The sequence below is a fragment of the Echiichthys vipera genome (assembly GCF_963691815.1).
Source record: "Echiichthys vipera genome assembly, chromosome: 10".
NCBI classification, from domain to species: Eukaryota; Metazoa; Chordata; class Actinopteri; order Perciformes; family Trachinidae; genus Echiichthys; species Echiichthys vipera.
In genome coordinates this window covers 16,916,620-16,932,746 of record NC_139835.1, presented here as the reverse complement: position 1 = coordinate 16,932,746, position 16,127 = coordinate 16,916,620, and the positions used below count along the sequence as shown (strand labels likewise).

At 40.4% G+C, this 16,127-nt stretch overlaps 1 protein-coding gene across 1 annotated transcript; it reads left to right on the top strand.

The window, feature by feature from the left end:
- Positions 1–12,499: 12,499 nt before the first annotated feature.
- On the top strand, positions 12,500–15,658 carry nr4a2a (nuclear receptor subfamily 4, group A, member 2a; the record flags this gene model as incomplete). The annotated part of the gene is made up of 6 exons (XM_083922162.1): positions 12,500–13,369; positions 13,845–13,974; positions 14,156–14,319; positions 14,689–14,891; positions 15,054–15,232; positions 15,350–15,658. The coding sequence occupies 6 exons, from the start codon at positions 12,500–12,502 to the stop codon at positions 15,604–15,606; spliced, it is 1,803 nt and encodes a 600-aa protein (XP_083778288.1). The 3' UTR covers positions 15,607–15,658.
- Between the last annotated feature and the right edge of the window lie 469 nt (positions 15,659–16,127).

The window sequence follows — 16,127 nt, the reverse complement described above, 5'->3', positions numbered from 1 at the left end:
AATGGGCCTCTCAGCCCAAAGGTGATTGTAAAGTTTACTACCATTCTGCTGAACTTCTCCATCTTCCAAACTCCTTGCCTATATCAAGGTAAAGGTTTACTGCTCTTTCTGGTATATGAGGTGAAAAATGATCAGAGAATTGTCGAGATGAGGTTTTACTTGTACACCTGAAGCGTTAGGGCTAGGGATGCTGACAGATAGGTGTTGCAGTCTAACAACTGGACTTGAAGTGGACTAGACGTGGAGAGTCAAAATGGATCATTTGTTAGACATAAAATATATTCTCATTAAGGATGAACTAACAATTATTACGACCGTGAAAACTGTCCGGTTTGACATCTACAAATAGCATTTTTGTCCGACCAGTAGTCCAAAACCGTAAGATATTCAATTTACTATCACAGAACTATTTGTAATATATAATTTTCTAATTACTCAATAATTGATTGATTGTTTTATTGATCAATCAATTAACCATTTTACAATCTCAGAATCCATTGGCCATCGGTCTGACAAGGATTTAGCCTTGGGGGGGCAATATTTCGGGGGTTCCGGTGTAGGCAGCGGATATGCGGGCCAAGACTTTCTCTCATTGTTTAGAGTTTGAGTCAGTTTAGGTCAAGGTGATATTTGAGCTAAAATCACTTCATTTTATGTTATGAAAGATGCATTATAAATAACGTTTATCATTATAATTATTATAATATAATCTCTATAAACAAACATATAAATATAAATACAGATACGTTTTAAAAAAGCTACTAATCAACTTAACCATCGTCAGATGATAAACGATTGGTTATAAGACTGCATTTCAATGGTTGGTTATAAGACTGCCAATGCGTTCCGCGTCTTTTAATCTCCACACAGACTGTTTACCTGCATGCAACCAGAGCCCACTCAAACGTAGTCGTAGTCGAGTAGTATTGACCATGACTGGTCAAATGGGCCCCACTTCTGATACAAACATTTGGTCCTGTTGCCTACAGATTTTGCATTTTATATGCAAATATCTGTTAATCGAATTGAACGGTTCTTCGACCTTGAAAAATGTCCAGCTTGACATCTACAAATACTGTTTTTGTTCAACATGTAGTCCAAAATCGTAAGATTTTAAATCTACTATCATAAATGACAAAGAAATCAGGAATAATTCACATCTTGGAAGCTGGAACAAGTGAACTTTTAGAATTTTAAGTTTCAGCTTTAATTTTAATTCCAAGTTTAATACAGTCTTTGGAAAGTAATGAATGAAACATAATGTGCACATATTTGAATGACAGCAATGACCTATTACAATTTACCTTATCCTGCTGGTATCGGAACATTTTATTTTTATAATAAAGAATCAGAAATGTATGCCCTTTTGTTAGTTATTGGTTGATTTTGAGACCTGAATTATATTTTAGACCTGAATTATAGTTAGAGTTCCCAGTCCAAAAAACTGTTGCTTTAATTTGCCTTCTGTTTCATCCAAGACATGTAGCACAGCCTACCTTTTACTGTCGAGCTGCTGACTAGGCAGTTGCGTTTTCTGCAATCACACTAATTGGTCTCCTATGCTGCTCACCTCCAGGACCCTCGTATGTTCAAACAGATAGAAAAATAAGGCTCCTAAGGAAAACACAAGCCGGGAATAATTAGATTCCTCATATACTGTGAAATGTAACAGAAAATAGTGACATTTGCGTTTGAACCTGGGTGACTCATCTTAAACAACTCACAGACAAAGGAGGACACATAGGCTTCATTCCACCTATTACTGAGAGATAATTTCATGAATTAGGTCACAATATGATAACAACAGATGTCTGCTAAGTTGTAAGTGTTCTTAAAACAACTTCAGAAATTTCAAGGCACGCAGTCATTCAAGGAAAACATGTCACTGCTTCCTGTGAATGAAAAATGAACACGGGAGGGTAAATAAAGCAATATGACCAGAGGGACCAGGAATTCTGCGGATAAGTGTCAGCTGCGGAGAAAAAATGAAGCATTTACCTGTTTGTAATCCAATTTCATGATGGCTTTCTGTAGATATCGGACTCCTCCGTGAATGAGCTTGGTGCTCCGGCTGCTGGTGCCTGATGAGAAATCGTCTCCCTGCACAAGGGCAGTTTTGAAATCTGACAATGGGAGCCAGGGAAGCACATCAGCATTTGGATACTTATTGTCCCAAATCTTTAGATGCTATTCACATATGCACAACTTTCCACTGTAATATTCATGACAAGAACAATATTGTGAGGCCATACATATTCCATTGGTTAAAAACAACAATCATTTCCACCAGTGTGACAGCATGAATCTCAAAAAGGAGCTGCTGTTTTTTTTAAAGAATAGATACCGCACATATGAGACAAATCCAGAAAACATCAGCTTTCCTTGAACAATTTTTATAAATGCGTTTGAGGGAAATCATGACTTTCATGAAATTTTTAACACTGAAATCGCTCTTTACTTTGCCTATTAGAAGCTTCTTTGCTGTCCCAGATGGTCTGTAAATCCCAGTTTTGAAAAGAAGAAAGGGAGAATAACTGAGGATTAGAAGAAGGGGTTTGAAAACCCCTTCTACACTGCTATTAGAGAACCAGAGTAAATAAAGGGGCAAAACACATTTAAGAAGCCTCTACCAGTGGCATAGATAATTGATTTGGTATGTAATGGTAACCACAAGAGGATGCTCCTCTCATTGGAAGAGAACAAAGGAGTTGTCTTTCTTTTGGCGAGTGGACTAAAGCCTGTAGACTTGTTAAGGAGAGAAATCCTCCCAGTCTGAACATGCTGCTGCTCGAGACTTCATAGCATTCATGTGAAGCGCCTTACAGATCAAGCCCAAGAGAGACAGCTTGGAAGCAACTCCTTCACAATGGCAAGGAGGTTATGCAACATCAGGATGGAGAATGCCCATTTGTGGTTGCAAGAAGGGGCTGAATGAGAGTCGAACATGAAAGATTCTCTCAAATCAAAGCTGATCCGAAAAAACGACGGCACTGGTGCTGTAGGCAAAACTGGGATTTATCTGTGCATGTGCTCATGAAACCCCAATACATTCCCTGTTAACAGCTGACACTCGTTAGCCAAAACCAACAATGTGTTAGTTTGTCAATACTTTCTGACTTCTTTACAGTGACTCAGTCCATTCAGCCATTGGTATTGAAGATGTAAATCTTCCAAAATGGGTCACAAATATGCAGCTCAATCATCAGAAAAAATGCTCTGCAAAGCATCTGTACGAGACGCAGAGGACTTTCAAGAAACTCAAATGTAAAACCATCCACCTCAATTTTATATATAGTGCTACGGAAGTCAGGTGACAGTATAACAACCGTTTTGTGTGCTATTTGTGTCCCTTACATCCAGACTCAACATGGGGGGGGGGGGGGGGGACACGGACACTGAGAGGAACGCCCTGATCACATTCACATCTGGAAGCTGCCCAAAACATATGACATTTTATTCTGGTGACTGGGTTGAAATATACACAAATATAAAATTCTTTCTCCTTTTTTTGCTGGTAACTCTCCTAAAACAGCTGAGCAGTGTACTTTTTTTTGTTTTAGCAAAGCAGATGGAAGGCACATGTGTAATTTTTTTAAGAGAACTACAGTGCCCGTGTCCACGTGATGGAACATGTCACCCAGTATAACAGTGTGGCTCATTGATGTGTTTTTGATTAAGATAACAACAGAGGTATATTGCGCAGAAGAATAAGATATCAGGATTTGGCTGTGTAGTTAGTGGGGTCAGTCTGTTGCTGGTTTGTTGACAATAAGAAAATCACAAGACTTATCTTTCAAGGGGTTGGAGAAACATGTATGCTTCTATATGCATTCGTAATCACAACACAAGCTGGCACAATAAACAGTGAAAATCAAAAAAGCAGTTAAGGTCCCAGAGAAACTGATGTACTCAAACTAAATAGCCTACTGTTTGGATGATCAGTTCAAAACTCCTTTCTCAATACTCCTTCTCCACCGACGAAGCCATCAAACTCCAGTGAGACTTTTGTAAGGCCACTCTGATCTTTGAGCTCATCCATGTTGTATGGTTTTTACCTGTTCAGTAGCCTCCACATGTGATACACGAGCCTAAAGCATCCATGAAAAAGAAAACCAGTCATCAATTTCATTGTCATGTGACTCCAGGGGACAGTACACATTAATAAATGTGTTTCATTATTATGCATATGTCTTTATATTCCTTATGATGGATTTAGGAAAAAAGAAGCCATGCATTTTCTGTGACAAAGCTGTCAGACACCATCAAGAAATAAAAAACAATACATCACATGCTTATTTATATTCCACTCCCAATAACATTTCAAAATATTGTCTTTCTAGATTAATCACAAAATCTGCATGTGGCACGCAGACAGACGGCACCGAGACGTGTTTACAAGCAAACTTGACTAATTGACGTGTACTTAGTAAAGAAGATGATGGCACAGGATTATCTAAAATAAGCAAAACAGAAGAAGACAAATGACAGCCATTTTCAAGTTCACTGCAGTTGTTTGTCATGGACACATTACAGAGGCACCATACAATCTACCATCTGTTAGAAAGTATAGTGAACACGATGCAAAAAAATAAAAGAGTACCTCCTTATTATGTATCCCATGTGATATAATGAACTTGTTATAAGCATGATCTAATATGAGCCCACTTTTTTAGATGTTTAATCAACAAATGTAATCTGAAGCCTCCTAATTATATTAATAAGACTTTGTGAACAACAGCCCACTCAGCATCGCTCTGCAACACTTGAGGGAATTCCTCCTGTTTTCTCTTGTATTCTGCCATAGCAAGACTATCAAATACAAACAAGGCTCCTCTAGCACTGACAGCAGTTCTCATTACTGCCTCGTGGAATGCTATACCGCCTCCTGCAACGCATAGATACAGCTCAGTTGGTGATCAACTGACATGAAAAAAGAGGGGAAACAACAGCAAAGATTGCAGTGTGAGTCATTCATTGGCGAATGAAACTGCATACAGCAGGCATACTTGGATTTGACAAAACAACTTATGATAAGTATAAAATGTAATGGATCGATGAAGATTAGCAGTTCCCAACCTTTTTGACTCTTACGAAGAAGAGCAGCATCTGGTTGGGGCCGCTTGTTGTGTTAGAAGATGTCTGAGTTGTAACCAGAGCGACATTTCCCATCTAAACTTCAGACAGATTTAAAGTGGCTTCACATTTTATAGACCAATCACCAATAAGATAATGTCTGACAGTGCCATCATCCAGTCTGCAGGTCTGTTCAACACAGTTTTTCCCAGAATAAACTGTCAAACTAGTCAGCACTGATCAAATATGACTCAATATTCTGTTACTGTAGTGCCTACTTCTAACATAAAATGTTTTTAGAAATGCATTTTAGTGTACTGTTTAGCTGTAATTTGAGAAGGTTGGGAACCACTTGACTAAACTACTCAGCTGTATGTATATACAGTATATCTTGACCAGCTACAAAAGTAAAATGCTACAAACAAACGTATGCATTGGTATTCACAATCAAATAATGTCATATATAATATATCAGTTGAAAGGGACATTTCCTGCAGAATGAGTACTTTTACTTTGATACTTTAAGTACATTTTGCTGGTGGTATTTTTGTACTTTTTCTCAAGTAGTATTTTGAATGCAGGACTTGTAATGGAGCATGCATTGTTATATTAGTACTTTTACTTTAATAAACGCCCTGAATACATCTTCCACCACTGGAAACATGACTAGTGCTGTGCCTATGAAGTTTACTTTGTTGTAAACAATGCTACCATCTCAGTACTGATCCCTCTACTGGTCCAGAACCAGCAGGTCTGCCTCCTTACACCCCAGTTTGAATGGTGCACTGCACTAAACTGATGCCTGAGGAGAAAAATCCTCCCATACAGCTGCTTAGAGGAGAAATCCTTGCAGCTTACGCAAAGCTTTATCCAATTCCCTCATCATCCATTCTAGGACACTTTAGTGGGGCTGAAATGGAGTTGCAGCAAATTCCTGTGCAAAAAGAAATCTGCCACAGCGAGGCCCACTATCAGCGTGTAACCTCCATGAGCAGGAGCATGTCTGTGCAAGCTGCGAAATCTACTCACACCTCAAACATCTTAGATAACAGATAAACTGTTTGTCGCATCGATAGAGAGTAGAAGCTTATTCCCCACGTAACCACAATGATTCAATTATTTTGGTGTGTTATTTTTTTTTTGTCATAAGTCATCAGTATATTTTACCTGTGATCCTTTTATTGCCCAATTGCCAGTGCAAATGACATGGTACATAGGAGTCCTGAAGGCCTACATTCATAACTATTACAAAAAGATTCACTTCATGTTATTAAGAGTCCTCTCAACCTTTTATAATTCAGATATATTATTAATCAAAGAACTTGACAAAGAAACTAATGGTTTGTCTGATTTTCACTGGGGCACAATCCAGCCAGCAATTGATTGTGGCACCAGGGACACCTGCAGCTTCAGAATACATTTTCACTTCCAGAAGGAGAGAAAAAAACAGCGCCACAAGGAAATATTGCCCCACCACATGAATATGCAGGGACTTGATACCAGCAGTGTCATTACTAATGTTGCTGCCAATTACAGAGCATGTCATGACACTGTGATTCATGAATATTCATCGTTGACTGATATAGACAGCAGCAGTATGCAGAGGCCTCTATTCCCATTTTACTGTCTCATTGTGAATGGTGAACAGGTACCTCCATCATGCCATGGAGGCGCCTTCCAGCTGCAAGACAAGCTGTTCCATAAGGCATTGCTAGTTAACAGTGTGTTATATAAAGGTGTATAAAAGTGATGAAGTGCTCCCTGGCTCTAAAGAGCAGGCATTAAAGCATATTAAGTAGACATTTAAGCTTGTAAAGTGGGAATCTAGAAATGGGAAGAAGACACTGAGCAAAGGGATGCCTTCAGGGTCGGACTGTTCAATTCTCAGAAAGTTTGATACCTGCTGGTGCTTAGAAATGAAATGAGGTTTGTTCGAGGGGCCAGCAGATTTTGAAAACTACCTGGGCTTCAAATTGAATGTGTGTAAGTAAATAGAACAACTCACTCCTAGTTTTTATCCATTTTTAGGGCTAACTAATGTTAAGTAACAAGTGGATCAATAGGTCATTATAAAATTAAAATATATAGAAAGCTTATTAGAAAACACATTTTCACGGTTCAATCAATTAGATTCATACTTTCGTTAATTAATGTACTTACAGTAACGACATTTTCATTTAAATAAATATCTGTTAAGTGACTATCTATTTGCAAATGAGGTAACCATAAACTGTATAAAATATAGACGTAGTCTCCCTGACATCACCCATAGGTTTCTGAAGCGCCAAAGTGAAACTCAATGGCAGTGCTTGACTCAGAATCAGAATCAGAAAATACTTTAATAATCCTAGGGGGAAAGTATTTTCGTTACAGAACTCCAGATATACAAACAACAAATATTATACAGACAGCATATATAAGAAAAACATAATATATAGATAGATATATATGAAATATCAAATTTAAATTTACAGAAATTAATATGGCTCACAAAGTGCAGGCCAGTCAGTCACTTCAAGAGCAGCCCTGCAGTGACTGACTGGCCACCTAACGCCTAGCTAATCCATGGAGATGGAGCTACAATAGATGATGGTTAGCATGCTGCCAGTTTGGAGAAGCAGACCGGTGCACAGACACGGGCGCTGCTGTGCACTGGGGCAGCAGCTGTAGCAAAACATACTTTAGTCACCTTAAAAAACAATATCAGTTTAAGTGGAATTCCCAGGCATAAGTGCAACTGTGCAGCTCATTGTATTACACCACAGACCAGATGTTTGAGATGGGTTTATGGAATAAAAAAACAGGGAAATAAAAAATGAGTAATTATAACAGCGATGATGAAATGCTGTTCACTATGGAGACAAGAGGATCCCTTTATGAGCACAGAAGAACACAGAAGAAGAGCTTTTGCAGAGAGAGAATGGCAGAAAAACAGAGAGGGGAAAGTCTGTCTGACAGCAAGGTACTGGGGTGAAAATATTCTAAATATAGTATACACTTAACTTACTTTTTTAGGTGTGAGTTTTTAAAAGGTGGCTAAAATACATTTAGCGTTTAGAGTGCTGCCCCTTGTTCACAGCAGTGCATTGCTTAGCTTCCCTGAGAGGACATCTATAGGTTACACACTATCGATAAGTACTTCATAAAGCCCAATCTCAAAATAGCCGAACTATCCCTTTCAGCCATAATATCATAAAAATGGGTGAGTTATACAAACAGTTACAATTGTCGTGGACTGGTAAATAAGCTATAGCCACAAAGCTGTTCATTTCTGCTGTAAAGTTAGACATTTTAACATGGGGATATATGGGGATGTACTCACTTTTAGAGCCAGCCTTAAGTGGCCATTCAAGGAACTGCAGTTTTTGGCACTTCCACGGTGGTTTCATTTTTCAGCCCAGGAGGTTGCCACTTGTATCTATCGCTGTCATATATATTACTGGATAATTAATACTTATGCAAGAACATGCAGGCAGTATTTTTGCAGGGTGAGGGAAATTTGAACGCTTTATATTGGTTGGCTGTTAAATCTGTAATATATCATCACGATGTGATGATCATAATTTGTAAAAATTTAAAATGTAGTGGAGTGGAAGCGTAAAGTAGCAGACTCAAGCCTCATAAGTCTGCTACTTTGTCTGTATAATTTTGTATACTATCACACCCATACCTTTACTAAAATGTGGTTCTTTTCATTGGGTTAGAAGAATATTTTTAATTGAGGTATTGCCACTTTCATTCAAGTATGTGCATACTTTTTCCTGCATAATTTAATCACTGGAAAAGACCACGTCCAGCCTCCCTATAGTAGACTATCTTTTCACAACAGTGAGACTGTATTATAACTCTTCAGACTAACTAATCTTGGAATTCATATGGTCAGATCACTTTGTATTGAGATGAAATAGAAAAATGAAATGGATCATTCAGAGTAGGCCCAGAACCAAAGTGATACTGATGGTGCCCCAGGAAGAAGACCACTTGCGAAGTGACGTAAAGTGCTGACGTAAGCTGTGTTTCGTGATTAAAACCCATCTGGACTCGGAAATTACCTTTGCTCCATCTGGAGCCAAATTACAAAGTGGTTGGTTCATGATGAACACCAAGTGGTGATCACTGCTCACTTTCCTGTTCTCACCCTTGGGCAGCCTTTCTGGTCTGACTGTACTGTAATGATCCATAAGCATCCTGTGGCATCGAGATGACTACAATGTCTATATTCCCTAACAAAGTGCATTTCCTGCAGATTCCCAGATTGTAGCCTACCTGGAGATACATTAATAACAGAGCTGTGACGGTCTTTTCGCCAATAAAAAAAATGATGTCTCTCTCTCTCTCTCTCTCTCTCTCTCCCTCTTACAGACGCACAGTCACGCGCCCACACACTAATGGTAATGGCACACTTGGTAATGTCAGTAGACATTTCTTCAAACAAAGTTAAAAATATAATCTTAGGAAATAACTTATGTGTGTTTAAAACTAACTCCTCACTTTGAAATGGCTGCCAATGAATTGTGAATATAAATGGGAAGTTAATTACTCTTCAGTAAAATGGCCAATTAAACTGCTAATTGTGTTTTCATTCCAAATTCCAAATGGTAAATGGATAACAGAAAACAGTGTGACCATGTAGCATACTGTCATGGATGTTTTTTTCCCCAGACAAAATAGTTTGAATATCTTATGTGCATACTGTACATAATTTGTGTGGTCAGAAGAATTTTAGCACACCGGCCATGAAAGGTTTTGTGTTGACAAACTAGAAGCCTACTGTAAAGTGAAAGGTGGTCTAATTATGAGCTATGAAAAAGGAGGCAAAAGACCCCACCAGAAGTTGTACTACATTACTTGGCTGAATATTTACAATACAGTGTGGGGAATTTGTAATTTACAAATCCTACCATCCAGCCCACCTGAAAATGACTGGGCGTGACCACACAGCCTTAATGGGGTTAGGTTAATTAAAAGGTTAATTGTAAGAAACAGGAGCTGCTTGATGTATGGCTGGTGAACAATAGTGTCCTCTAGAGGTGAGTGTAACCATGATATACAGTTTTCTTTTTCTCCCCCTCCTTGCACACTCTGTCCTTGTGTGCACTGAGCACACACAAAAACTGCTCTGAGACTGATGGTTGTGCTGTGGCTTGTATAATAAAGCATCAATCCACTAGAAATAACACACAATGCCATGCGCTATGTGATGCCGGCTGCTGTTTGGTGCACACATCTCTACACATCTTGTTGCACCTTATATGCACGCTCTCCCCTCACCTTGGCTTGATGCCCAGGCCAATATTCATGTAGAAAAATGTAGGCCCACTCGATTGGCTACAAGGTGTTGGTGTAAGATTACACTGAGATCAGTTATTCCATCGCTGAAGAACAATAAAGCCGAAAGATTATTTTGGCGACTGCGTCAACTTAAGCGTTTTTCTGCGTCATTCTCCATTCTGCCTGCTCCTATCACGTTTCCCTCTCTGGGGACTAAATTGCCCCCCCATGACAACTGGCTACAGGCCCACTAATTATCCCCCCTTCCTCCTCCAGCAGCAGCAGCAGCAGCAGCTCACATACACTATACCAGTTCTATGAATAGGCAGCCCACCGCGCACACCTCACCCCATCTGAGGTCCAAATTTGGAACACAATTGAAATACAGAAATCCTGTCAGAAGATAACGAAGAATAATATTGACCCTCGCTTCATTAGGCTTATTTCATACAAGTGCAGTGAGTCTGGCGTGTCAGCCACATTGTGACATAACTGTGCCTACTTCAGCTCAGTTTTACACTTAAATAACAACTATGAATGTGAATAAACTCAAGGCTAGTCAGTATGTTTCTACCTGTTAGCTGTGTGTTTTAATAACTGATTATAAAAAAAAAAATCAAATTTCCCATGCTGGCCTGCTGCAACCAAATAGTTCACCTTTATTGTATCATGCATTATATTAAATGAATTGCCTCAGTTTACATAAAATGGTGTACTTCTCCACTGTGTTGGTGTGATGGAAAAAAACAAATGGAGATTGCACCATGAGCTGAAGAAAATATATACATCAATACTAACAAGAATTAATTGCATGTGCATAAACTACCGGCTCATCATAACCTGTCTCATTTACCTTGTGATAAATACAATGAAATCACAGCACATAGATGGATGTGAGTCCAAAAACAAACATGACTTAAGTCCTCTGCAAACACAAAAGTGTCTGAAGTGAGCACAGAGGGGTTTACCCTCCACTACATATCTGCTAATGTCCATGTAGGAAGCAACATAGAACACATACCACAAGACAAACATACTTACCAGAAAAATTGGGGCTTGAGAAAGTTCCCAAGCGGATTGGTCCATGTCAGTGTCGACGCAGATGACGTCGCACTGTGAAACACGTGGGCCACGGTATCCAGCGCTCACATAAACAAAGCCACATTGGGGAGACTGGGTAGTCGAAGCTCTTGTCGCTGTCAGTGCGCGGAGTCACACGGTCTGTACTGTCTCGCCTGGCATTGTTGGGGACCCACGCTCATGATTTGGAGCTTTTACAGAAATTGATGAATACCCCCTGCATGCTTATCGCATGGATTGAAAGCCACGGTCCTGATGTGAAAGAGGTAAGATTCACTCATCTCTTTCTTCACACTATAATCTGTGTCTGCGCTGTGGCCGCGCCGCCTTTTTGTGAACCTTTTAACATTTTTTTTTTCTTTTACTTTGTTTTAGTTTGTTAAACTGAAAGGACGCAAAACTGAATCTGACTCAGATCTGTAGATGCTGCAGGTGTTTCACGAGATTTTTTTTTTTTTTTTTTAGCTTTCTGCTTTCTAGACAAGTTGTCACTAAAGTCAAGAGCGCGAAGTTGGTCTGTTCATCGCGAACAACCGCTCACTGTATATCCAGAAAAGAAAGAGAGGACTCGGGCTGTTTCTTTTCTATTTGCACCCAAGTTTAAACTTTTGTTATGACATTTTCCAAAAACGCTGTGCGTAATTCGAACTTGTAGTCTGTGCGCATCTGTGCAGTTTAGATATGTACTTATCTAAGATATCGTGGTCTTTTTTGGATATTGTTTTATTTTCTGATCTAGTAAATGTCAAAGTGATGTGTTTTTATTAGGGGAAGATCAAGAACAGAGCCGCTTTCTTGAATCCTGACAGCCACACAACTCCTGACAATACCCATTTCAAGTGTCACCGAAAAACTGTCAGAAGACTTGAGGTAGGATATGGAAAATTATTTACATTATTTTACAAAGAAAGAGATTGTTTCATGTTATTTTATTATGAAATTACTCATTAACGTTAAGCGATGTTTTCTAGTCATTTAGACACAGATTAAACACTAAACCGTAAAAACTTTCTTCACGCTTTCAACATTTACTTGAGAAATTCTTATGTGTTTCTACCGGTTTTGGTTTTCAGCCATGCCCTGCGTTCAGGCTCAGTATGGATCATCACCTCAAGGAGCTAGTCCTGCTTCCCAGAGCTACAGCTACCACACCGCGGGAGAATACAGCTGCGACTTCTTAACACCTGAGTTTGTTAAGTTTAGCATGGACTTGACCAACACTGAGATCACAGCTACTACTTCTCTCCCGAGTTTCAGCACATTCATGGACAACTATAACAATAGTTACGACGTTAAACCGCCCTGTCTGTATCAGATGCCCCACTCTGGAGAGCAGTCCTCTATCAAGGTGGAGGACGTCCAGATGCACAACTACCATCAGCAGAGCCACCTGCCACCTCAGTCGGAAGACATGATGGCTCACTCTGGGCCTATGTACTTCAAACCCTCCTCGCCCCATGCCCCGAGTACACCAAACTTCCAGGTTCAGCCTAATCACATGTGGGAGGACCCTGGCTCCCTCCACAGTTTCCACCAGAACTATGTTGCGGCCACCTCTCATATGATGGACCAGCGCAAGAATCCGGTGTCAAGGCTTTCGCTCTTCTCATTCAAGCAGTCCCCGCCCGGTACTCCCGTTTCCAGCTGTCAGATGAGGTTCGACGGGCCGCTGCACGTCTCCATGAACCACGACAACCCGGGCGTGCACCGCGGCCTGGACGGCCAGAGCTTCGCGGTGCCCAGCGCCATACGGAAACAGGCTGGCCTGGCCTTTCCTCACTCCCTGCAGCTCGGCCACGGGCACCAGCTGGTGGACAGCCAAGTGCCATCGCCCCCGTCTCGAGGATCTCCGTCAAACGAGGGTCTGTGTGCGGTATGCGGGGACAACGCTGCCTGCCAGCATTATGGAGTGAGAACCTGCGAGGGCTGCAAAGGATTTTTCAAGGTGGGCTGACGTGACAGCAACCATGAATCAGCGTGACTGTTGTTACATGGAAGATATGCTGTGTGTTTCTTTATTATCACGGTGCCGCGAGAAGTTCAAATCTGCCCAATTGTTTGAAAAACAATAACAACCTAAACACATAATACAATTGCATTTTCAATGACGTGATACAATACACATCCTAAAGCGCGTGCAAATAACTTTATGTGACAATCATATCCATCTACACATAGTTGATCTCAAAGGAATAAGTAAAATATGAAAGACCACGAATGTGTATTTGCTGAAGGTCTATTCCCTCTTGTTGGTTCGTGCAGCGCAGTCCAGAACAGGAGATGAGACAGATATTATATCGTTTTCATCTTTTCTTTTTTGTGTGTTATATCACTTGTGCAGTCCGTGCTCTACATGTCATATATCCATGTTGGAAAATAGGCCTGCAGAGTGACATTATGTTTTTTCTTTTCTTTTCCAGCGCACCGTTCAGAAAAATGCAAAATACGTTTGTTTAGCAAATAAAAACTGTCCTGTTGACAAACGCCGAAGAAATCGTTGCCAGTTCTGCCGTTTCCAGAAGTGCATTGTCGTCGGAATGGTGAGAGAAGGTATGTTTAGACCATGCATGCAGTTATTTCACACCACTAGTTTATATTTCCCCACAGATATGCTGGGACATGTGCGTAATAGAATGTTGGATTGCCATTTAAACCACATTTTACGTATTTACGCACAAACAACTGGAGTGCGTATTAATGACTTATATGTCAAAATATTCTTCAAATGCAGTTGTCCGAACGGATAATCTCAAAGGTCGGAGAGGACGCCTACCCTCCAAACCCAAGAGTCCACAGGAGCCCTCCCCACCCTCGCCGCCGGTGAGCCTAATAAGCGCACTTGTTAGGGCCCATGTGGACTCCAACCCCTCCATGTCTGCTTTGGACTACTCCAGGGTAAGTAAATCTCCAAAATAAAACACACACACATGCACCTCTTTAAAAGAAAAAAAACTTGACAGCTATTACAAACAGAGGGAACAACCAGATTGACGGCCTTTTTAATTTAGTCCTGCTTTTAGGTAACAATTTATTGTCTTGAGAGTTTTCTGTAATACATCGCTGAATTCCTAACTTTGTCAGGCTTTAAATGTGGCATACTTTCCCCTCTAAGTAAATTGCGTTGAAATAGAGAACTTAATAAAAAGAAGACATGAATTTAATAGTGAAAAAGCACCCTCTCCCTCTTGGAAATGGGCATTTGCAATTTCACGGATTATATATTTTAAAGGACCTCATTAAGGCGCTGTTTAAATTAAATTCCAGTTCCAGGCTAACCCTGACTACCAAATGACTGGAGACAACACTCAGCACATCCAGCAGTTCTATGATCTCCTGACGGGCTCCATGGAGATCATCCGGGGCTGGGCGGAGAAGATCCCCGGCTTTTGTGATCTACCGAAGCAAGATCAAGATCTCCTCTTTGAATCCGCCTTCCTCGAACTTTTTGTCCTGCGGCTGGCGTACAGGTAAGCCGCATAATTATTAAACAAAACAATTTGGGATTTAGATAATCATCAGCTCCTCCTTCAAGCTTCATAGCTCCGGGTTTTATTAGCTGCCCAATAAGAAGGCTCTTAAATTTCCATTTACTGCCGAGCGTAATTAATGGCATTTCTTATTAATTGCAGGTCCAACCCAGTGGAAGGCAAACTTATTTTTTGTAACGGAGTGGTGTTACACAGGCTACAGTGCGTCCGTGGATTTGGGGAGTGGGTGGACGCTATCGTGGACTTTTCTTCCAACTTGCAGAGCATGAACATAGACATCTCAGCTTTCTCCTGCATCGCTGCTCTGGCCATGGTAACAGGTGCGTAAAGGCGGCTGCTCCTTTGGAAATTCCGTTTGCGCTATAATGCACGCAAAACAGAGTTAATACATCGGGAATAATTTATTTCCTCCCCCTTTTTTCTCTTCTGTATTTTAGAGCGACACGGGCTGAAGGAACCCAAGAGAGTCGAGGATCTGCAAAACAAGATAGTCAACTGCCTCAAAGATCAAGTGACATTCAATGGCGGGGGATTGAATCGTCCCAACTACTTGTCAAAACTCTTGGGAAAGCTCCCTGAACTGCGCACACTATGTACCCAAGGTCTGCAGCGTATCTTTTACCTAAAGCTAGAAGATCTAGTCCCTCCGCCAGCAATAATTGACAAACTTTTCCTCGACACCCTACCTTTCTGAGTGTGACTCGATGGCGAGACCTCAAAAGAACTTCCAAAAGACTGTTTATGAGTCGGACTTGACAGATTTCTAACGTTATTATTTCTGAATATTTGCAAGCTCCGTATAGGCTAACAGAACAACAGTACCCTATTATGAGTCGTGAAAAAAAAAGAATAAGAGGAGGAAGAGAAAGAGTTTGATTGCTGTGTAGGCCTTTTAATTCTTTGATTGCCAAATGAGTGAATCATCACGGGGAATTTCTCTCCGGTGGACAAATTGTCAACAAAGTTAATCCGGTCTTACAATCACTTACAGTTTATTTAGCATCGGCTCTACTGATTCAGCATACTCAGATGTAATATATTCCATTTATATATGAACACACACACGCGCGCACACACACGCACACACATACATACTGTATATTATGATAGATTAAGTGATGCCTCCAGTGCATCGGTTTATAACGTGTACAAAGTTTGTTATAATGAAAATATTTCATTTTTCCTTTCTTTTCTGACGTGTGCCTATGTGTTTCT